This window comes from Dendropsophus ebraccatus, unplaced genomic scaffold (assembly GCF_027789765.1).
Source record: "Dendropsophus ebraccatus isolate aDenEbr1 unplaced genomic scaffold, aDenEbr1.pat pat_scaffold_801_ctg1, whole genome shotgun sequence".
Classification (NCBI taxonomy): Eukaryota; Metazoa; Chordata; class Amphibia; order Anura; family Hylidae; genus Dendropsophus; species Dendropsophus ebraccatus.
Window position 1 is genome coordinate 15,410 of NW_027210400.1, and position 24,189 is coordinate 39,598.

The 24,189-nt window shown below is 43.7% G+C and overlaps 1 protein-coding gene across 1 annotated transcript in view; it reads right to left on the bottom strand.

The window, feature by feature from the left end:
- LOC138780000 (alpha-2-macroglobulin-like) overlaps positions 1-19,630 on the bottom strand; it is a gene marked incomplete at its 5' end in the record, with an annotated part of 34,769 nt that extends 15,139 nt beyond the window's left edge. Inside the window, 20 exon segments of the mRNA XM_069956664.1 lie at positions 831-882; positions 2,675-2,793; positions 4,136-4,271; positions 4,357-4,585; positions 6,148-6,262; positions 6,784-6,834; positions 9,166-9,271; positions 9,890-10,060; positions 10,149-10,298; positions 10,939-11,084; positions 11,680-11,743; positions 12,139-12,366; positions 12,482-12,643; positions 12,729-12,838; positions 12,924-13,038; positions 14,548-14,668; positions 15,872-15,956; positions 17,660-17,828; positions 19,159-19,179; positions 19,574-19,630. Coding sequence (XP_069812765.1) covers positions 831-882; positions 2,675-2,793; positions 4,136-4,271; positions 4,357-4,585; positions 6,148-6,262; positions 6,784-6,834; positions 9,166-9,271; positions 9,890-10,060; positions 10,149-10,298; positions 10,939-11,084; positions 11,680-11,743; positions 12,139-12,366; positions 12,482-12,643; positions 12,729-12,838; positions 12,924-13,038; positions 14,548-14,668; positions 15,872-15,956; positions 17,660-17,828; positions 19,159-19,179; positions 19,574-19,630 — 2,407 coding nt within the window.
- Between the last annotated feature and the right edge of the window lie 4,559 nt (positions 19,631-24,189).

A 24,189-nucleotide genomic window follows, 5' to 3' on the forward strand; every position in this document is an offset into this window, starting at 1 on the left:
ACACCACACGCAAAAATTGAGTCAAAATACATCCAAAAATCATAAATAATAATAAAGAACTCTATATAAACTCCATAGATCTAGTATAACAAACAAGTCTAAGGCCTTATTCACACGTTATGTAAATTTGTTCGTAATTGCAGAAATTCAGAACCCCATTGCTCTTTATTGGGCTATTAATACTATCTGTAGTTTTACGGATCTTCAATCAGTTCCCCCCCCAAAAAAATAGGACATGTCTTAGAGTGGACCATAAATGTGGAAAAAATAACCAATAGAAGTGTTTATGTCTGTAACGTCCGCAAAAAATACATACCTCCTTAATTTAAATTTCTCATTTAGCCTTCCCATTTTTGTGGTTCCGCCAAAATAGGGATTGTACTACCGATGGAATACAGGCATATCTTTTGCAGACCACGGATGACGATTGCAGACATAATATACGGTCCAAAAAAATCACTAAACGTGTGGATAAGGCCTAAGGCTATGTTCACAGGACATTGATGCCAGTCATTTTGAGGCAACAAAGGAATGTATTTTCACCTTAAAATGACGGTTCGCCAAAAATACGTCTGAAAACAAATGTAGTGTGAACATATCCTAAATATCATAATAACACAGATAACATCAAGAGTATTAGAACAATTAGCTTGCAACATAGAAACATATTAGTGAAGCTTTCAGTCAAGTAAACAAATGAATAACACACAGTGAAGCACCGGCACATTTCGCCTTTTTGCTTCTTCAGGGGATAGTAAATCAATACTGATTATGCGGTTACCTAAAATTCTATTCACAACATAACAGGTCTGCACCCACAAACAATTTACCTTTTCCACAAATCATAGTGCTCTGGGTTTCTTCTTTTTCCACACCCTCAGGCTGCAAATAATAACAAAACAAAAGAAATAGTTAAAGGAGAAGTCCGGCCAAAATTAATTTTTGATATGTTGTTACTTATGAAAAGTTATACAAATTTCTAATGTACATTAATTATGGGAAATGCACATATACTGCTATTTCCCTTAATTTAGTAGATCAGGAAGTGTTAGAATTCTCTCTGAAGAAGTGACGTCACGACCCAGGGTGTAATTCCTATGGAGTGTCCAGCAGGGGGCGCTCTCTATATAGAAGTCTATGGGACTTTATTGTTTCTATGGGTTTCTATGTAATGTAATGTAATGTTATGTACAGTGTGCTTTATTGAATGAATACATCTATGGAATACTTTGGGGAGCAAGTGTCCCTGCTCCCCAAAGTATTGCATAAATGTATTAATTCAATACATTCGGATATCACAGTAAGCCCGCCGATCCGCCGCATTTCCGCCGATCCGCCGCACGCCGATCCGCTGCATTCCCGCCGATCCGGACCATATACATTGAACTACAGCTCCCATCATCTGCTTCTAGTATGAACAGGTGATGGGAGCTGTAGCTGGGTAATGGATATGACATGCCGCCGGGCGCAGGGGGGAGCCGCTCAGTACACAGGAGCGCTCCCCCCTCCTCCTCCTCCTTCCGGGATAACTTCCGCCTATACCAATGCTGAGTCCCTGCCTGGCCGCCGCTCTCCGCTCTCATATACCGGCTCCCGGCATCAGCGCGGACACCAGGATGCATCGGGAGCCGGTATGTATGGGGGGGAGAGCGGAGAGCGGCGGCCAGGCAGGGACTCAGCATTGGTATAGGCGGAAGTTATCCCGGAAGGAGGAGGAGGAGGGGGAGCGCTCCTGTGTACTGAGCGGCTCCCCCCTGCGCCCGGCGGCATGTCATATCCATTACCCAGCTACAGCTCCCATCACCTGTTCATACTAGAAGCAGATGATGGGAGCTGTAGTTCAATGTATATGGTCCGGATCGGCGGGAATGCAGCGGATCGGCGTGCGGCGGATCGGCGGAAATGCGGCGGATCGGCGGGCTTACTGTGATATCCGAATGTATTGAATTAATACATTTATGCAATACTTTGGGGAGCAGGGACACTTGCTCCCCAAAGTATTCCATAGATGTATTCATTCAATAAAGCACACTGTACACTACATTACATTACATTACATTAGATAGAAACCCATAGAAACAATAAAGTCCCATAGACTTCTATATAGAGAGCGCCCCCCTGCTGGACACTCCATAGGAATTACACCCTGGGTCGTGACGTCACTTCTTCAGAGAGAATTCTAACACTTCCTGATCTACTAAATTAAGGGAATTAGCAGTATATGTGCATTTCCCATAATTAATGTACATTAGAAATTGTATAACTTTTCATAAGTAACAACATATCAAAAATTAATTTTGGCCGGACTTCTCCTTTAAGTGAATACATTGTTACTTGTAACATAATTTTATGTAAAACATTTTATTCAATTTATCCTGCAGATTGTGTGTTTTTACATTTGTTTGTACACACACACACACACACACACACATACATATTTTTGTTACCACATTTACACTAAACAGTAGGCAAGCGCCACATTTACAGGGACATTCCAGGAAAAGAAGTAAATGTGAATTATCCTTTTTATTATTTATTCATTTATCTTATTATTTGCTTGGTCACTTTCTTACCCTGTTCAAAACAGGGAACACATATAATCTCTCCATCCACCTGCATGTTATAGAACAGATTAGGTTGATAGATAATACCTTAGTCCTTCTGTCGTACTCACCTCAACTAAAATAGATTTGATAACTGTGTCCTTTCTGCCTTGTACCGGATTCACGATCTCATTGCCACAGACACCTCCTCCAGGAAGAGTCTGGGCACTTATTGTAAACTTCACTTCACCTGAAATGCAGAGAACAGAGGTGAGTGATATGGGTTTTTCGACAATTTGTCAGTGTTTTCATCTGTAACCCCAACAACCCATGGAAAAAACCACGTCCCGGGAAGCTCCGCTGCCCCCACAGCTACCCCTGTCATCGCGAGTGACGTCACTCATGCTGAGCAGGGAGAGAAGTGGCTGGGGGACTAGAGGAACCATACGGGTGATCATAGCTTTTATTGTTTCAATTACAGATGAAGGGGGTAGTGGTATGATGATGATGAAGGGGCAGGAGGATAATGAAGGGGTAGTAGTATGATGATGGATAGACAGGAGAATGAAGGGATAGAAGTATGATGGTGGAGAGGCAGGAGGATGAAGAAGGGGGTAGTAGTATGATGATGGAGGAGCAGGAGGATGAACGGGGTAGTAGTATAATGGTGGAGGGGCAGGAGCATGAAGGGGTAGTAGTATGTAGATGGAGAGGCAGGAGGATGACGGGGGTAGTAGTATGATGATGGAGGGGCAGGAGGATGATAAAGGGGGTAGTAGTATGGTGATGGAGGGGCAGGAGGATGAAGGGGTAGCAGTATGATGTTGGAGGGGCAGGAGGATGAAGGGGTAGTAGTATGATGATGGAGGGGCAGGAGGATGAAGGGGTAGTAGTATGATGATGAAGAGGCAGGAGGATGAAGGGGGTAGTAGTATGATGATGGAGGGGCAGGAGGTTGATAAAGGGGGTAGTAGTATGGTGATGGAGGGGCAGGATGATGAAGGGGTAGCAGTATGGTGTTGGAGGGGCAGGAGGATGAAGGGGTAGTAGTATGATGATGAAGAGGCAGGAGGATGAAGGGGGTAGTAGTATGATGATGGAGGGGCAGGAGGATGATAAAGGGGGTAGTAGTATGGTGATGGAGGGGCAGGATGATGAAGGGGTAGTAGTATGGTGATGGAGGGGCAGGAGGATGAAGGGGTAGTAGTATGATGATGGAGAGGCAGGAAGAGGAAGGGGTAGTAGTATGATGATATGGGGTGCAGCTGCATCATATAGGCACAAACTACCAGTATATATAGCCAGTCGGTAGAGTGCTATCCCTGGCCCACAGCCTGTATACTGCTCTGAGGTGGGGTGTGTCTTTTTGTGTTGTTCTGACTGTAAAATTATAACTGGAAATTTGTGGGGGAAAAACCCACTGGTGACAAGCCACACCCTGCAAACCACACCCACAATAGTCTAGACCCCATTGAGACCACACCCACAATAAGCCACACTCTTTGTTGTCAATGGTAAAGTGTCCCTGGAAAAAAATTTTCAAATGTTGGCAACTATGCAAGCGTAACATATAAGAAAGGAAGAGCACTAACCTAGAGAAGTCAGTGTCACCTCCCAAGATACGGTCACACTGCCATTCGCGTCTATGCAGTAATCTTCATCATCATCCTCATCAGTGCTTAATTTTTTGGCCGTGAACTCACCAGATTTTTCCAAGTTGATGTTTATCTAGGAAAAAAAAAGAAAGTAGCACATGGTTAGAGAAGGTTAGAGGGGGTGGGACGTGAGGTTATAAGGCTTTCTTGTCGCTTACACTTATGGTTTGCTTGAGGTAATTGAACACGGTGGCCTTCAGAGTGAACTTCTCGCCCCGGATTGCTGAGTATGGTACTGTAACCTCCAGGAAGAAAGGCTGGAAAGTTACCAGGGAGGTTGGCTGTACAAGGCCAAAGCCATTTTCCTCAGATGTGCAGAACATGCCAACTTGCCACGTAGTGATGGTGTCTGGTACAGTCAGTTTCAGATTAGAATGTCCAATGGAGCTAAAGAAAAATGATGGTAAAGTGTGTTAATCAATATGACACCATCTCTGCAAGGTGCAATGGCATTGCCAATGGACCAGCCTTGCATATTGCATCCATAGACCAACTAAACAGGACTACAAATGGAACTGGGACTTTAGTGTCAGTAAATGGTATAGGAAGGTATCTGAGCTGTTCACTCTAATAAACTAGATTGAAAAATTAAAGAGGACCTGTCACCCGCAGTGACGGGATGACAGGATCCTGACCCCCGTTAGAGCCCCCTATACTCACGTGATCCCACCGGGTCCCGCTTCTGGAGATGGTCAGGTCACGGAGATATCGGCGCCCGAAGCCCGACGCGCATGCTCCTCAGATGAGTCCAACACTCATAGAGAATGACAGGAGAGTCCAGCGCTCCGTCATTCTCTATGAGCGTTGGACTCATCTGAGGAGCGCGCGCGCGGGGTTGCAGCGGCTGAGATCTCCGTGACGTGACCATCTCCAGAAGCGAGACCCGGCGGGATTAGGTGAGTATAGGGGGTTCTAACGGGGGGTCGGGAGCCTGTCACCCCGGCACGGGGGGGTGACAGGTTCCCTTTAATCACTGTCATTTCAATAAACTTTGGATACATCAGTAGTGAATATAAGAAACTTTGTAATATATCTTATCAGACAAAAAGGCTTCCTTCTACTGTTATCAAGCATATTCTGCACCAAACTCTACTCTGGAAAATCAGTCTAGCAATGACTTTTGTTTACTGAGGGGGGAAGAGGGAGATAGAAGGGGGCGAGTCTGGCAACGCAGTCAGAGAGAGAAAGAAAGACAGCTAAGTGGAAACATGCAGAGCAGAAATGTAGTGAAAAATGCCATATACAAGATTAGGCCATGTTCACACAACGTTAGTGCCGTATTAATCACGGCTGTTGTTGCACAGGGTATATGCTCTGGCCAGGATCCCTAGCGGCACCGTAGAAAACTGACATGTCAGTTTTCTGCGGCCGCTGTTCATTGAATAGCGGCCACAGAAAACCCTGTCAGTTCACACTATGGAGCGAGCGGCTCCGGCCACACGCTCCATAGTGTGCAGTGGGGATTTCTGATGAGGGCGCACACGGATGCGCCCGCATTAGAACTCAGCAGAGCTAGAGTTAGTACACTTTAAGGCTATGCTCATACCTGTAAAATATAATAAAAATATGTCCTTAATTTCAATTTTATAGTGCGCACCATTGAAGTCAATGGGATATTGGATGGCAATGCACACACAGTATAGAATAACTTTTGTAATTGATTACAATCATCCAGACAAAGAACGTCCTCACTGTTTACCACCTGCTGTTGTAAAACTCGGCTGTTCTTTCTTTTTTTTTATTTTAATGTGTTCCCACGTCTGATGATCCTGATTGTCAAGATTATGTGTCATTAAAGGACAACTCCAGCCAAAACTTATTTTTTAATATGTTAGTTAGACAAACTCCTAATGTACATTAATAATGGGAAATGCACATATACTGCACGGTGGTGGTGCTACTTTTGGCCGTACTTCTCCTTTAAGCATTATTGTGGCTACTGTACTTACTCAATCTCAATCAAATCCCACAGCCAGGTTTCAGGGAACAACTTCCGGACAGTTTCAATAAGTCCACCACTTTCTCCCAAGGAGAATCTTAGGGGCGTTGCCATGCCTGCCATTACTGCATAATATATAATGATATAATACAAATAAATACATATAGAGAGACTAAGATTTTTAATCTGGCCTCACAGCTTTATGTTACTTTTTTACTGTAACTTAACATAAGGTTAAATTATCTTTAAAAGAAATAGCAAACTGAAATAAAAAGACAAAAAAAAAAAAGATCCCATTCCCTGTATGAGTGTGCAATATTTTCCTTATTCCCCTGTCTTCTCCGGGACTAGCGACATAAAAGGCAGGGGAGGAAAAAAGATGTAGGAATGCGGCCGCCGTCATGGTGCAAACAAGAAAACAGCTAGGCTGGTGCGGTGAGGGGGGCTCGGTCACAACTGGTCAGGGAGCTGGAGACAATACCACAATGACACAAAGTACACAGCTTCCTGTCAGGGGTAAACCCAGCAAAAACATGATGAAGTCAGCACAGTGAGTTATATAGCTTGGGGTGATAAATTTATTTAAAAAATAATTTTCTCATACTGGAGTACCCGTTTTAAAACCTAAAGCCCTGTGCAGCCTTACCTGTGGCCCTCATTGGTTGTGGCTCTCTCAGTCTGTCAGCAGCGTGTATGCCTAATTAAAATATTAATACACATAATATATGAATACACGCTATGGATATGGCCTTGGCTTTGGCCTTGAGTGTAACGCAGTACCTACAGTGTTAAAAATGACCCCAATAGATCCCACTATCACAGGTTTTCTAAATGCAATGCCAAAATTTGCCCTCATGGAAGGTGTACTTTAGCTTTGGGTTCCCAAAATGCATTACTGTGTGTGAAGGACAACGGGGAAACCTTGTGTTCCCCCCAGTACTGAGGTTGCGTGTCTATCAAATATACTGACGTAATTGCCTTCATGTTGGGTACTGCCATGTTTGTTGTCAGCCCGTTAATCCTTTGCTTGGCGGGCCACTTTGCATTCCAGCATTACCATGCCCTTTAGGGGTTGCTGGGCATTAAGGGATGCTAGCATTAGCAAAGGCAATCTCCAGAGATAGATAGTCCCGCCCCCAGGGCACCAAACCATTCATGTTTATTCATATGGAATAAAGTTAAGATTTCCTGAAAACGGCAGTGAGGATAAAGGACTTTATCCCCAGCACCCTGTGCACTATGGGAATGCAGCAGCAGGGTAAATAGTTCCAACCTTCTGTTAGTGTCACTGTAAGGACAGTATAGTACAGTAATACCCATAGGCCCATGCACTTACCCAACTCAAGATTCTCAATGTCTATAGAGCCCCATCAATGCAGAGACCCAGACCGGACCATCCCTATTAGTTAGGCTGGGTGTATATAACATGTTCCAAATGGCATAAGCCATGTTGGTTAAGAATGATTGAAATTTGTTTGACCTCTAAAACCATGTGGCCAATAAAAGGCATCATAGAACCGTGGTAAAATGTGGGTGGTTGTGTCCCATGGACACAATGGGGGACATTTATTAAAGGGGGTTGGCCACTTTATAGTAAAATAGGTCAGTACAAAGTATTAGTAAGTGTGCTCAATGTATATACTGACAGCAGCTCCTTGTGTACCTCATAGAGCTAAAATCAGACTCCCCTTTACCAGACTGGGCTGCCCTGCTCTGTTTTGTTTCAGTCCATAAAATGGCCGACATGGAGGAGCATGTGACCATGCCCTGTCCCCTGTGTCCTCCATAGACATATACAGGCTCAATGGTGGACACAGGGGTGGGGCATGGTCACATGCTCCTCCATGTCAGCCATCTTATGGACCAAAACACCAAAGAGCAGGGCAGCACAGCCTGGAGGAGGGGAGTCTGATATTAGCTCTATGAGGTACACAGGGAGCTGCTGTCAGTATATACCGTGAGTACACTCAGTGGCGGTCTTTGGCACCAAGCACCCCAAGCGATCGCTTGGGGCCCCCGACATCCAGAGGGCCCCCCACGCCCTGCTCTTGTGCTCAAGACCGCTGGACAGGGCCGCTGCCCCGCTCGCTGCTGCCATCTGAACTGTAACTATGAGCACTCATAATAAGCGCTCATAGTTACATACAGCAGCACTGACAGGGCGGGAGACATTGGCTCCCTTCCTGTCAGTCACTCTTGTGGCCACAGGAAGGGTTTTCCCTGCGGTCACAAGTGGCAGCTTTGTCCTTGTGGTGCCAGCGCTCCAGTGACATCACTGGAGCATCAGCGCCAGGACAAGGGGAGTGCGGCCTCTTGTGATCGCAGAGAAAACCCTTCCTGCGGCCACAAGAGTGAAGAGAAGAGGAGACGCCCGGACCCAGGTGAGTATAAGTGTTTGTTTTATTGTGTTATATACTATATGGGAGGGGGAGCACACATATTGTTTTGGAACGCGTGTCGAGGGGGGGCCCCCAGACATAACTTCGCTTGGGGCCCCAGAAATGCCAAGACCGCCCCTGAGTACACTTACTAAAACTGTACACTTAGCAATTTTATTATAAAGTGGCCAACCCCTTTACGCCGGACTTATAAATGTCCCCGCATCTCTGGCACTACGGGGATTTATGCAGAGGCGGACTGCCTCTATATAAATCCTGTGCGCTCTGGTGTGCACCGCCGAAAACCTACGCCAGCTGAGGACTGGAGTAGGTTTTCGGCGTATCTTTTTGCGGAGCGGATGGTGAATCGCGGTGACTCTGAGTCCGCGTCCTCCGTCAACTTCACACCCCCTCCCCGCCCCCCCCCCCCCCCCCCCGGCGTACCCGTCGGAAAGTGCAGATTTGCGAATATTTTATTCGCAAATCGGCCATTTGCAAATAAAATATTGCGCAAATCGGCAATTTCCACCGAAGACCCCCGGACCGCACGATGATACATGTCCCCCAATGTGTGTTCCTAGCTGTGAGCTGTATAAATAAAAAAATAAATGAAATATTTTTTATTTTTTTTTTTTTTTTTAAATAGATACCACTTTCAGCGTCATCATAAATAATGTATGCCACTCTAGGTGCAGAATCTGCGCAGATGACAGGGATTCTTATCATTGTGTTCGTGGCAACTTTCAGACCCAGGTTCTAAAAAAAAATATGAATATATAAAAATGGGTAAATAAATGTTTTTTCATGTCTGCCACAGAACAGGAAACAGGACACAAAAGTAAAAAAAAAAATATATTTAACTGATACAGTTTGTTATAGTGGAACATTATAGTGGGGCACTACATGATGTAGTGGGGGGGATTTATTAAAGGAGAAGTCCCATGAAAATAAAAAAATCCTGACTCCCCGTACCCCCGGACTGCCTCCTGTTACGTCATGGTCCGGCTCCTGGTGTTGGTGTCCTGTCCCAGTCACTGATTGGTTGAGCAGACAGTGCTGGGTACGTGACGTTACAGCAGCAGAAGCTGCAGGAGGCCGGGGCTGTCTGAGATTGGTAAGGCAGGTAAGGTAAACTGTCTAGTCTAAGTTTAGGTAGGACCCCTTTTTTGGGGAGTTTTTTTTGCACAGAACGAAGGATAAGCTTAGACTATGCCCTTAGGGATAGACGAGCATATGGCACAGTGGGCTTATGTCCCGCTGATCCTGACATGGGCATTCATAAAACAGTCAAGAAGTGGTGACAAACCCTCTTTAAATGGTACCCAGGTATACAATGTTGTAAAAAGGCTGTAAAAAACCATAATTAGTACTGACCTTTAAGATGGTATAGGTGTCAGTGTCCCAGGTAGGAGCGGATGGTTTATAATACACTCCATTCATAAAGATAGGTTTCAACTTTAAGCAAGGATCCTCCCGTTCCTCTTCTAAGTAGTTTCCATCATGAACATAGCCAGACAGACTCGTAACTGGCAGCAGATCATATACCTGGATAATAAGACAAAAGTCCAGAACACATTTGATGGAAGACTTGTAAGAAATCAGTTGAATGTATTTCGAACAGTCATTTTCGTACCGACTTTGCTGACAGCTCAGCCTCGGGTTTCAGCAATGAAACACTGATATCAACGGCTCGCAATGCACAAAGAGAGTTCGGCAGAGCGAAGAGGGTGAGATCGACCTGAGATCCGGGAAGAGCCTCGCTGGCAGAGAAGGAAAGCTTCACCTGATAAAAAACAAGATAACAAACAGCTAGGCCGCATGCACATGTGCACTATAGCTCACTATGAGCTCACCAGGCAGTTTAATGAAAAAAAACACAATAAACAGGCCTAAATTGGTGCATGGCTTTTTTATTAGCTTAAAGACCTCTGCGCCTTCTGAGCTCTCTAACATTGTTACTTTCCCATTGGTGGAGCCATAAAAAGGCTTATTTTTTGAAGGACAAAAGGATTTACTGCAAGAATAGAAGATCATTTATAATCCAGCTAATAATAGGCTAAGTTCTAACTACAGGAACATAGCTGGGAAAGGCATCCGTCTTGTTATAATCACAGTCGGGAACAATGACCATGATTGTTATTGTACCGAGATGGACAATTTTCCCTGCTATGTTCCCGTAGAACATAGCCATAGGCTGTAACACTGGATCTCTAGTGGAATACTGTACATAAGCAATGCTTACTAAACCTTTAATGCAAAAACAGCACCATCCCTGTCCTCAGGTTGTATGTGGCATTACATTCACTTCAATGAAACTAAACTACGCACCCAAACTGTCAACAGGAGAAGTGCTGTTTCTGGAAGAAAGCGGTCAAGTTTTTGTAAGACTGGACAATTATATGATAAGTGATCGCTCATCTTACCTTGTTTGTAAAACACTTCTGTACTTTGAATTCGACACTATCCGCAATAACCTCACCACTTTCCAGCACAAGGTATACCAGCACTTTACCCAAGGGGGCAGTGTTGACATTAATAGGAAGAGTAAATGTGAATTGTCCGAGCGAATCTGTAGTAAATAAGACAATATATGACTATAAGTACCACACTTCAGATAGTTGTCAGCCAAAAGAGATGAGCGGATTTACAATAAGTAAGGGTTTATGAAATCCCAAATGCTCGGAATTTGCCTCCCAGGGACTGGAGAAGATGAATGCAGGGTAACCCTGTATCCCACTAACCTCTATTCTTTCTGTCATCAGCATATAGCCCTCAGGATTGGGTCCACATCCCAGCCCCCATGAATTTACATTTTTGGCATATCTTTTCTTCTAAGACCCATAATGTTTTTCTTTTTCCACTGACAGAACCATATGGGGGCAATTTTTTGGCGGGACAAGTTGTACTTTCACTGTAACCCAAAGCCCGGCCTCCCTCACCCGACCCTTGCCGTAACTCTATGTCATGTATTGGGAAGGGGTTAGAAAGCAGAGACTTTTTGACTATATGTGCACAAGGAAAGTGTGCAAATATTTCCATCACAGTTTTTCACTTTTTTGGTAAAAAATACTGACCAAAATTAACTCTGTACTGTATGTGAACATTGCCAAGTGTCAATACAGTCATAGTGGAATCTTACATTTGTATAGATTACTGTAGTGTACCTTGGTTTGAAGTTATTTTCACCTCATGCGTTCCAAAGTCGATAATCCCTCCTTTTGCCATCACCTGTGTACAGCAAATATAACTTGAATGTAGCAAAAAAAGGTGGGGTCTTAGCACTTTACTTATTTGGAGCAGACCCTATTCACTAGAAAGGGAGTGTTTTCTATGCATGCTCTGTGACCTGTGCAGAGGCCATTCTACAGGAGAGGAGGCTGATCTCTAAGCTTCAGCTCTAGTAAATGTCCATGATGATAAGGAGGAAACTTTTAGAAATTGATCTGTACAGAATAGTAAGTATCAGCTTAGTTTTATGCTTAGTGGTAAGATTGGAAAATGCAATGAAAAATTAAAAAAAAACATAAAACTTGATTAGGATAATGGACTAATAACTTATAATATCCTAAAATTATGTCTACACCTCACCCCACTTTAACAGTTATAGATGGATAAACACCTACCAGATGGTGGAACACAACGCCAGATACGTTTCCGACCCCTTCTGGAGTTAAAGCATAGAATACTGTAAATGTCTCATCTTTTTCACAGGTTAGAGTCCTGAATATGGGCTGGATCTTTATATAGCTCTTAGTCCGGGAGTAGAAATGTTGTATGGACTGTGAATCGTCCTCATAGACCGGAAACAATGTGGAATGACTGTAGCACCTATCTGAACTCTTGTATTGGGCCTATGTGAATTCAGTAAAATATGGACAAAATATAAATCTTTAGATTATCTTTTTTTTTTAATAATAGGATGTATTTAAAATGCTGGCAGATATTTTTTTGTCAGCTACTTCTTACCCTTAGACTTATAGATGATGAATGAAAATCCTTGGTGTCGATAGAAAAATCTGCTGTCCCATCAGGTCCAGTAGTATAGGTGAAGTTTTTGCCATCGTGATTTACAAAAAGTGTGACATTCTCATTCGGAATTGGTTTGCTGGAGGCATCTTCTAGGAAAATCTGCACAAATATATGAGAAGACCAATAGATAACACTGTAGCATTGGTACATATGCACATTCCTCCAGTTGTGGCCGGAATCTCACCTGTCCATAGAAGGGAATGCCCTTCTTAAAGTGGGAATCCAACTGTCGTAATGATACTTTAGCAATAGTCTTTTTGATCTCTGATTTTCCTTCTCCCGTAAGAACAACTCCTACAGAAACAGTAATGCTTTACATACCTGTTGCGTGTCCACCATTTCATTACTTTATGCTATCTATGCTCTTGTTTTCTCTCACCTGTTCCTTCTTCAGTTAATTTCGCAGTTGCAATGAGTTTCATCTCATATCCAGAACGTTTCATCTGGAAAAGTTTGGTCTTTACCACTTGTGAGTAACATCCATTTTTGTCAGTCTGCAAAAAAAGATCAAAACGTAACAGTTGGTAGGTTGGAATTTCCAATAGTCTATATGTACTGTCAGGGCGAGTTCATGAGCCAAAAGCGAAAACTGAAGTGCCCCCTTCCCCTTTGGAAATCATAATATATGAGTGGAGAAAACTTGCAGCTTAGGGCTATGTTCACACAACATATTTTTTCGTATTTGCAATCGGCAACAACGGCCGTAGTTAATCCGAAAAAATACGTTGGCTTGCTGTCTATGGGGTCCCGGCCGGAGCGTATACACATTGTATAGGTTCCGGCCCGGACCCCTAGCGGCGCTGCAAACAATTGACATGTCAGTTTTTTGCGGCCGCTATTCAATGAATAGCGGACGCAAAAAGCTCTGTTAATGCACACTATGGAGCGAGCGGCTGTGGCCGCAAGCTTCATGGTGTGCCGTGGTGAGTTCTGATGCGGGCACCGGCATCAGAACTCTGCAGGCTGAAAGATCTGCAGTACCGGCCGGGATGATCTTTTCAGAGTCTGTATACCCGGCTGAGTCACAGAACAGCTGGTCTCTTACGCCATGTGAACATGGCCTTGAACTGTACCAGCAAAGTGCCCTGTATACCTCTATATTATAGTCATTCAGTTACCAATTACTGCCATTCTAGTAGACGATGCTAGATAATATAGTATTGTTTACAGCCACTCCATGAGACCACCTCTCAGGGACTCTGCAGTCTACCGCCTGAGGCAAGATACAGCCTGATACAGATAGGTGAAAAGTATACCCCTTGGAATTTAGAGTAGCAGGAGGCACATATGCTGTACCTGCCCTATTGTCATGTCCATGCCTATTCAGACCTCAGCACAGTCCTCTGCTCGTAGAATACAGCTAAGAAAGCAATTTTAGCCTTGATTCAGTGGTTGAATTCTATATTTCATTTTCACCAATCTGCTGTTATTTCAGTACTTGCTGTATGGTGTTTCCACCACATCTGTCTGGGATTCTGCTAGCCTTGTCCTGGACTGCATAAAATTTAGTCTGAGTGATGATGGACAGTTGTCTTCGACACTCATCCCTTTCCTTGTCAGTCTGTATAGCTGGTCCAATGATGCTCTAGACCAGGACCTGACATCCCCCAAACTGTCCTTTACCCCAGACTCCATTGCTTGCTATTAGTCTCAGTTTGAGTGTGCTAACATTTCCTCCTGTCTATCATATCTTGTTTATCCTGACCCTCTGCTACGGCTATTTTATTATTCTTGTAGTTTTGACTTTGTACTTTGCTCACTGATTGGTTCTGACTCTTGGCTTCTTTATTGGCTTGTTAGTTTGTTTTTGTCTACATTTTATGTATTCAATTGTGTCATAGGAAGGGTCATTTGCCAAGTTGTCCGCTACCACTTAGGGTAGCTGAGGCAAGCAAGTAGGGACAGCTGGGTGGGCCAAAGATTAGGGCTCACTTGTCTGCCCCCTTTCTCCCAGGTTTCCAGCAGCAGCTATTGGCATAACACCTATATTCTAAGACACTCACTTGATGGGAAAAGTCTTCACATACACTTCTCTCTTCCATGGGACATGAGGAATAAGCGTCTGAGAACTTTCTGCAGACTTGGCCATCGATTTTTCCTATAACTGGTTTGCCATAGGTGTACCTGATAAAAAAAGACATATCTTCAATTCTGCCTTCAATTATATACATTGTTGACATTAGCGATAGCAAAGGATGGGATGAGATATAACAAGTCTTAACTGCTGCTAGTCTACCTTCACCCCTTCTCTGCTACCAGGACATTATCAAACCAGCTTTGAGCAGAATAGATTGGATGCAAACATGTCTGAGACAATGGGTAGAAGGAGTAGGTGACTACTTAAAGTGACACTGTCACCCCCTATTTGCATTTTGACTGCTCTCCACAGGTGTAAAGGGTAAATGTTACAGCTTTCATTACTTATTTTATATCACACCTCATGGTGCTTGTTCTGGTAAAAAGTCGTTTTTATCACCTGTGGATTGGTATATGTGAGCGGGGCAGCCTTTGTGCCACATCGCTCCACCCCTACCGCCCCTATCGTGACGTCATCGACACATAGGCCCTGCCCACTCAACAGCCATTGGAAGGGCCAGCCTAAAGCTCTAGGCCCCACCCCCTAGATTGTACCATACCAATGGCTGCTGAGGGGGCGGGGTCTATGCAGCGATGACGTCCCAGATGGGGGTGGTGCTAGGTGGTGCTAGGGGCGGGGCAATGTGGCACAAAGTCGGCGAGGCCCCGCCCACATATACCAATCCACAGGTGATTAAAAACAACTTTTTAACAGAACAAGCATCATGAGGTGTAATATAAAATAAGTAATGAAAGCTGTAACATTTAACATGAAACATTTAACATTTAACATGTAACATGAAAGCTGTAACCTTTACACCTGTGGAGAGCAGTCAAAATGCAAATAGGGGGTGACAGTGTCACTTTAAGGTGTCATTGAGGCAAGGTTCCCAATTTAACATAAAAAATTGTAATAATAATATTTATTTGTATAGCGCTAACAGCCCTTATGATAATGCTAAAGGTGCGTGGAAGCAATTATGAGATTTTTGCTATATGCCCACATCAAATCTTCCAGTGGTCATAACTTAAAGCGAATGTACAACTTGTACATCGCTTTGCGTTTTTTTACTGCAGTACCGGCCGGGATGATCTTTAATTAGACCCGGACGGGTCACGGAACAGCCGGTCTCATACAGCGTGTGAACATAGCCTAAGTGTGTAATACTAGCCTGCATCTGTAAGAAACCATAGTAAATATGTTTACAGTGAAAATGCTGTCAGATATGACTATGTTACAGGCTTACATACTTGCCACATACTGTCACTTCAACTTCTTCTTCTAGAATGGTAATAACTGAGGGGATTGTCACCTTCACCTCATATTTGGGTAGCACTGCAAATATAGTAAATCAAATATTATAGCGAGCAATTTTCTATGGTCGGATCTAATGCTGTAAAGCTGGTAATAACAACTAAGGTTTAAGGCTTGCACTAAAGTCAGTTAAACTATACTTATCTATTAAATTTTTACTGCACCCAGCAGCACAGCTCCAGTTCTCCCCTCCAGGTTTAATCAATGGAGAAGCTACCATGGAGGAAGACCATGCAGCTGCTATGGGGGCCTAAGCAACAGGGGGTGGGGTCCCTGCAGAGTGTGGTCTGCCTCAATGGTACGACGGCTCCAGTGCAGCAGTGCAATCACCCCCAGCTTCCCCCCTGCCCAGTCACCCCCAGCTGTTTTCTTGTCCCAGTCACCCCAGCTTCCCCAGATTTAATTTTAACCCCCCCTCCCCCAAGTGCCCCTGCTCCAGTTGCCCCTTCTTCTTTGTGATGCACTGCCAGAGGTTGTCTGGGAGGGGAATTTTTTTGCTATAATTAATTAATCCTAGCTTCGCCCCTGGGTTTAATTACATGGCTAACCGATGACATGCCTGTATACCCACATCACAACTTGCCTTGTATTGTATACTGCTGATACCAGTGATGCCGCAGTGATGCGGGTATATGGGCACCTTAATGCTGCCGCCATGTAAAAAAAAATCTGTTGGGAGGGCAGAGCATTAAATCACAGTATAAATGTATCCTTACAGAAGATAGGTGTACTCGCTTTACTCAGCAGTCCTATAGACTTTAACCCCTTCACATCAGCAATACGTAGATATACATTACTGCTGCAAATACCCTGTGCAGTAGGAATGTATATCTACGTTCCTGACTGAGGGGTTGTAGATGTGTGCGGGACCACTGCAGTGAGAGCAGTCCTGCACACATCAGTGTCTGGGGACCCCAGCATGATGACCGGCAGTTGTGATCCTGCAGCTGCCTGTTATTAACCCCTTAAACGCTGTGATCTATAGCTATCCCGACATTTAAGGTTCTCAGTGACAGGACAAGCTCCTGCCACTGAGTGATCGGGACCCCCCCCCCCAGCCATGCTGCAGAGGTCCCAATTGCTGGTACCGATGGGTAGGGGTTAAGTCACTTACCTCCGTCCTGTCGGATCAGCGTTCTATGTATAAAGTCTGGCAGTCTCTATGCACAGATTGACAATAACACTGATCTATGCTATGCTATGGCATAGCATAGCTCAGTACATGAAAAGTGTTTTAGAAAGTGTAATATAAAAAAGTTTTTTTAAAGTATAAAAAAAAACTTATAACCAGGGGGTTAAAAGTTCAATTTACCTCCTTGCCCATTATAAAAATAAAAATATATTTTTTAAATAAATAAACCTGTTATATATCGTAGCTGTGGATTCTCCGATCTATTAAAATATAACATTATTAGAATAAAATTAATAAAAAAGCTATCAAAAATTTTCTGTCACACAGTTATGATATTTATAAAAAACTAGAGATAATTTTGCAAAAAAATGACAACCCCAGCCAGCCCTGGTAGGTGCCAAAAATAAAAGCGCTATGGCTCTTAGAAGGGGGGAAGGAAACATTGCATAGATTTGACCCGGACATCCATGCATCAATGGGCTCAGTCTTGAAGGGGTTAAATTAACTGTTTGACTACTGCGTCCTTCAAACAGGGCACTTAGAACCCCCATTGTATTCATGTTCTGATGCATTAATAATATAAGAAATATACCATATTCCTCCACAGTAAAGCTTTGTTCGATCTGTGAGCCCTTTCCCCTTTGAGCGACCAGTTTATATGTCCCCAATCGAGGCTCAGAGGTTAGAAGAAAAGACTCTTGTGCAATTCCTTTCTTTGTCTCCACATCCAGCCATTGGACTATACGATTTCTTTGAGGATCCTAAAAAAAAAGAGATGCCGTTTTAGGCTATGTTCACACAGTGTATAAACAACGGCCATTGTTTGACATATTACCATATCGGCCGCAGGAGCATCATCTATTTTATTTGTATTGTGAGCACATTTGGGTGTGCCTGCACTTCATTTAACCATTGAAGTCCATGCAATGTACAGTGCGGCTGTCAGAGCGGCCATACGTTGTGTGGACAAGCAGGAACAATGGCCTTAAAATAATGTACTGCATTGAACTCTATGGGAAACAGTGGCCATTGTTCGCACACTGTATTGAGCAATGGCCGTTGTTCCCTACAGTCACACATAATTGACATGTCAATTATTTGCGTCCGCTAATGCAGGAACAAAGGTTATTGTTCAATACAGTGTGTGAACCACGGCCGCTGTTCCCCATAGAGTTCAATGCAGTACAGTATTTTAAGGCAAAAACAGCTGTTGTTTCAATCACCAACAACGGCAGTTCTGGTCTTGGTTTTTTTTTTTTTTTTTTACAATAGAAGAAGGCAGCAAATGGATCTATCTCCTATCTATCTATCTATCTATCTATCTATCTATCTATCTATCTCCTATCTATCTATCTATCTATCTATCTATCTATCTATCTATCTATTTATCTATCTATTATTTATCTATCTATCTATTTATCTATCTATTATCTATCTATTATCTATCTATTTATCTATCTATTATCTATCTATCTATCTATCTATCTATCTATCTATCTCCTATCTATCTATCTATCTCCTATCTATCTATCTATCTATCTATCTATCTATCTATCTATCTCTATCTCCTATCTATCTATCTATCTCCTATCTATCTATCTATCTCCTATCTATCTATCTCCTATCTATCTATCTATCTATCTATCTATCTCCTATCTATCTATCTATCTATCTATCTATCTATCTATCTATCTATCTATCCCCTATCTATCTATCTATCTATCTATCTATCTATCTATCTCCTATCTATCTATCTATCTCCTATCTATCTATCTATCTATCTATATCTCCTATCTCCTATCTATCTATCTATCTATCTATCTATCTATCTATCTATCCCTATCTATCTATCTATCTATCTATCTATCTATCTATCTATCTATCTCCTATCTATCTATCTATCTATCTATCTATCTATCTATCTATCTATCTATCTATCTATCATCACACTACCTACCAACCACCTACCTAAGTATTTCTCTATCTTCTTTTTATCTATATATCTATATTACATTTATTGATCATTACACTATCTTTTCATCTATCTATTAGAAAGTAATAACATGAATGTAATAATTATAAACTTCTTACCTCGACATAAATCACAGGGAACTGAAAGAGAAAGCAGGAAACACATTAAACGCTTTTTTTTAAAAAACATTTAGTTCATATTATTATTATTATTTTTTATCATTAGCAATAATATTTTATTTATTAGCAATAATCCTGCAATGCAATATCTACTTACAAGCAGGCATATAACATGACATTGAAGCGATTTCTAAATGATGTTTTCAGTTGCTCATGTGTTGTGATGAATAATTCTGTATTCAGTGTCTGATTGATCATCTGATACATGACCTACATGATTGCTTTTGCTGTATTTGGAGCAATTTTGCATTGATAATCAATGAGCCATCATTATTTATATTATTTTATATTATATTATTTATAAAGGATCTGAGAACGATCAGTTTTGTGGTTAGACTGGCGATCTTCTACATACCTTCTCATGTACTGCATGAAATGTTTCATCCAAGGCAGCAATACGGTACTGGACTATATAAAAGAGATGTATAAATACACAATCAATACACAGTCAATACACAGTTATTGATCGCAGCATTAGAACACTTAAATGAGCAGAAAGTGACCTCAGCTGCCTGGTATGAAGCAAGCTCAGCTCCCTAGCCTGCTCCAAACTCACCTGATGTCTGTCTGCTGTACAGTTGGGCATAAATGGAAAAAAGATTAATCAGGAGCTTTGGGGCCTTTTACAACATGATCATAAATGATAGACATTCATTTTAAGGGTTTTCTCCAGCAAATAAAATTTGTAATTTACTTATTTAAGTCTTTCAGTACTTATCAGCTGCTGTATGTCCTGTGCTGACACCTCTGTGACTGGGAACTGTTCAGAGCAGTAGCAAATCCCCATAGACAACCTCTACCACTCTGAACAGTTCCTGACATGGACAGAGGTGGCAGCAGAGAGCACTGTGTCAGACTGGAAAGAATACGCCACTTCATGCAGGGCATACAGCAGCTGATAAGTATGGGAAGACAAGATTTTTAAATACAAGTCAATTACAAATCTACGTAACTTTCTGGCACCAGTTGATTTAAAGAAACAAAATGCCACTGGAGTACCCCTTTTAAGTTTAATAGAATGCTATTAAGACATTCTTTGTTGTATCTGCATATTTACGATTATACCTCCACATGACTTCTCACCCAGCATGTCCAAGTGCCAATGTTACAGTATTAAAGGGCTGTCCAGAGAAATAAGTATAATATAATCATACTAACATAACAAATCTTTCCCTATTTGAAACCTGCTTTCCTGATCTCGACAGCCCTACTTCTGTATTGGTCCTGACACTAGTATAGGAGCTTTCTCCCTCTGAGTATTGGGGCATGATCATGGACGTGCCTGAACAGGGCTGCCAGCCTCAATTTAAAGTCAGGCGATTAAACATTTTTTAAAATGGAAGTGGGCAGGGGGAAAATAACAAACAATCACAGCTCACCTCTCCCCATGCCTCTCCAGCACTGGATTTCCGCTCCAGGACCCCTCCCGCCAGGCTCCAGGATCTCCTTCACAGCTGACATCATGACCCGGTTGATGGACAGCCTGCTTGACCAGTCAAAGACTGGGGCGAGACGCGGCTGCAGTCACTGATTGGCTGAGCTGGCAATCCATCAACTGGGTCATGCATTTTCCCCCCGAGTCGTGATGTCATTAGAACTCAGGGGAATCCCACGTGACAGACAGGGGGCAGACAGGGGGTGGGGTAAGCAATGATTGTTTATTACATTCCCCCCTGCTGGCTGCCAATTTTTAATAATCGCTGGACTTTTTCTTCAGTAGTTAAGTGACTCTGTACCCACAATCTGTCCCCCCAAACCACTTGTACCTTCGGATAGCTGCTTTTAATCCAAGATCTGTCCTGGAGTCCGTTTGGCAGGTGATGCAGTTATTGTCCTAAAATACAACTTTTAAACTTGCTGCACAGTGCCCAACGGCTGTGGCCTAGAGTATCTGTGTGCGATGCCCTGGCCCCTGGGGGCCACTTCCGCAGTGCTGGTGTTATGAGCGGGCAATGACCGGGGCAGCTGCAGGGTGTATACTTGTCACGGTATAGGCCTGAGGGCGGCACAGCTGTAGGGCCGGTCTGAGGAATCTGCGGGTGATGATGGGCATGCGATTCTTCGCTGCACTTAGTCAGGGCACCAGTTAGTGGACACCAATGCCAGGGTTCAGTAACAGCGGTTTTATTATAGATGAGGTAACTAGTAGCAACAGTTCTGTCCGGATGCAACCGGGTATATAGCAGGCTTTGACAAATAAGGCAGGAGTGGTGCTGCATAGGCTGTGAGAATACGTGCCGGATGATGGGAGTAGGAGTATGAGAGGAATAGCGTTGCTGGGTGGATTAGCTTGAGAATAATACTTGCTGTGAATCCTTGCAGCGATGAGGAGAGATAACGGAATGACACCCAGATGAGAGAGAAGACTCCGGACACTTGAGCAGGCAGATACAGCCGAAGACTGGTATATAGCAGCAGACTTAGTCACTCTTCTGTGTGAGAGGATAGAACCACACAACCTCCTTGCTTGGAAGCAGGGGGAAGACCAACTTGTTAGGAGGAAGTGGGAGGTCACATGGTTGCTCCTGGCCAGAGCTAGTGGGCCATTGGAGTAACCATGGTTACAGGTCACGTGATCAACAGCCTTGCATACCACTGTACACTGTAATAATACACAGGAATACATGAGAATACACATGAAAATGCACATTACCAGAGAATACTAGGGGAAAACCAGCAGCAGTTGCAGTGCAAACACTTACCAGAACAGGCATTGACACAGCAAGAGAAATGGCCATAATAGGAGTAGTAGTCTGCATGTTCTGGGACACTGCATACCTCCCTAGCAAATTTGAGCCGACCTCGGCGAATCTAGAAGGCAGCAAACATGAATAGACTGGACAATCAAACAACAGGAATGAATGATGAGAGTGAGTGTGATGAGGTGTGTGTTTCCCACGCCCAAGGCACAGGTGAGAAGAGAGAGAGAATGAGAAACCCTAGTGGCAGGACTTCACCTAGGGGTGCCTAACGTACTCTGGCGACCAGGTAGCTAGTGCGTGAACCATCTGACGTGTAAGCCAGGACAACTTAACTGCTGGCGGGTGACCCTCCATATTCCAGCCAGTTAGACAGTAGGTTTTCTGTTAAATGTGTTACCCTACTGGAAAAGAGAACTGTGAAGACCTGTGTACTACCTTGGCGTGTCTGAGTAGTGTCTTGGATACCTGGAAGAGAAAAGAACAAAATAATAAAAGCAAACATACATGGGGAGCTCCCTTTCATACCACTCGATCACACACACAAGCACTCCACAGGCCAAACACACGAAAAGATATCCAAAGTGCGATATGTATGGACAAGTGTGAAGGTTAGGTATGACTATGTGTGATAACTACTGTGTTGGGACAAGACGGAGGCGAACAAATACTGGAAACAAAAAGGAAGGGAAACACAAAAGACAACAAATACTGCGAGGTCTTGAGGAGAACTGGCTCATATGAATCTGAATGAAAATCTGAGAGAAATCTGAATGAAAATCTGTGAAAAATCTGAATGAAAATCTGAGAAAAATCTGCATACAAACTGGCTCAACTAAATCTTTCCAGCTATAGATACGATAATAATACACAATACTGAGACTGGATGAGAAAATACACTCCTACATAAACTGGACTTTCTCTGAGGTATATATATATACTGACTTCTCTTACTCAGAGGAGGAGCTATCTGACTCAGACACTGGAAAATATACTGTTTTACAAAAGAGGCGCTCTACTCTGAGGCAATCTATGTAACCTTGTGCTTACTCAGAGGAGGAAATACAAAGACTTCGATAACACTGGAATGCAATAGTAGAAAAAAAAAAAATGCAATAATGAAATAAGTGCAATAATACCCTGTGTGGAACACACAATCACAGGAAAGTGCATTAGGAAGGAATGGATTAAGTGTCTCTGTTAGGTAGAGTCTCTTTTAGGCAATTAGACATCGTCCATGTAAAAGGCTCTGGGACAGGCACTAGAGAACCTTTTGTTACTGTAAGTGTCCATCAGCTCATGGCTGGTTAGTACAGGGAACTTGGTCAGGAGGACCAGGCACGAACCTTAAATGTTGCAGGAACTAAATGGTGGAACAGCACACAAAAAAAACACAGTCATAGAACTCAGCCTTTGAAGAGAACACCTAATAGAGGTGTCCTGGAGGACCCCAAATGGCACCCCTCTTCTCCCAGGAGTAATACCGGGAGGAAGCCGGAGCAGGAGCCTCATCTGCTGCGGTGGTGACCACGAGGCTAGGGGTCACGGTGGTCACAGGAGAGACAGTAGGGGCTACTGTGGTCACAGGAGAGACAGTAGGGGCCACATGGTAGGTAGCGGTGGTGGTTGCAGCTTTAGCCACGGCAGTGGTAGGGGAAGTCACCGTAGTAGCCATGGTGAGGGGGGCTTTAGCCACCGGAGGTAGCAAGGTTAGGGTCTGCTTGATCTCATCCGCCAACTTCTTGATAACCGGGTCGTCCCCAAACACCCACTGAGGCAGGGATGGTGACTCGGGCCCGGGGAGCCTCCAGGGACTGGCGTAGCAGGTGGCCTTAAAGTTATCCCCCTGGCTAGAGGCAGGAAGAGGGGCGCCCGGAACCCCCGGTACTCACGGATCCATCGTTTTCTGGTGAGGTCGATCCTCCTGTGGAGAAGGCAACCTCGGGAGTGCTGGAGCAACGAGATCCCGGTGAGACGCTGGCGATGGAGACAGGCTCTTCCTCCGGACCGTTGGAGACTGGTGTAGAGCCCCAACTGATATCGCTGTCGGAGGGTGGCGGCATTAGCAGGCACGCAGGATTGAGCAGAGGCAGACTCTCAGGCAGTGTAGGCATCACAAGCGCTGGGGCTGCAGGCAGGTGCTCTTCATAGGCCGCCATCTTGCGTTCCACTGGCCGGAACTTGTAGCAGGAAGGGGAGGAGCGCCAGGCTGGAGGATCAGGCTCCAAAGTCTGCCCAGCAACAATGACGTCAGTGGAAGCGGCCGGCCAAT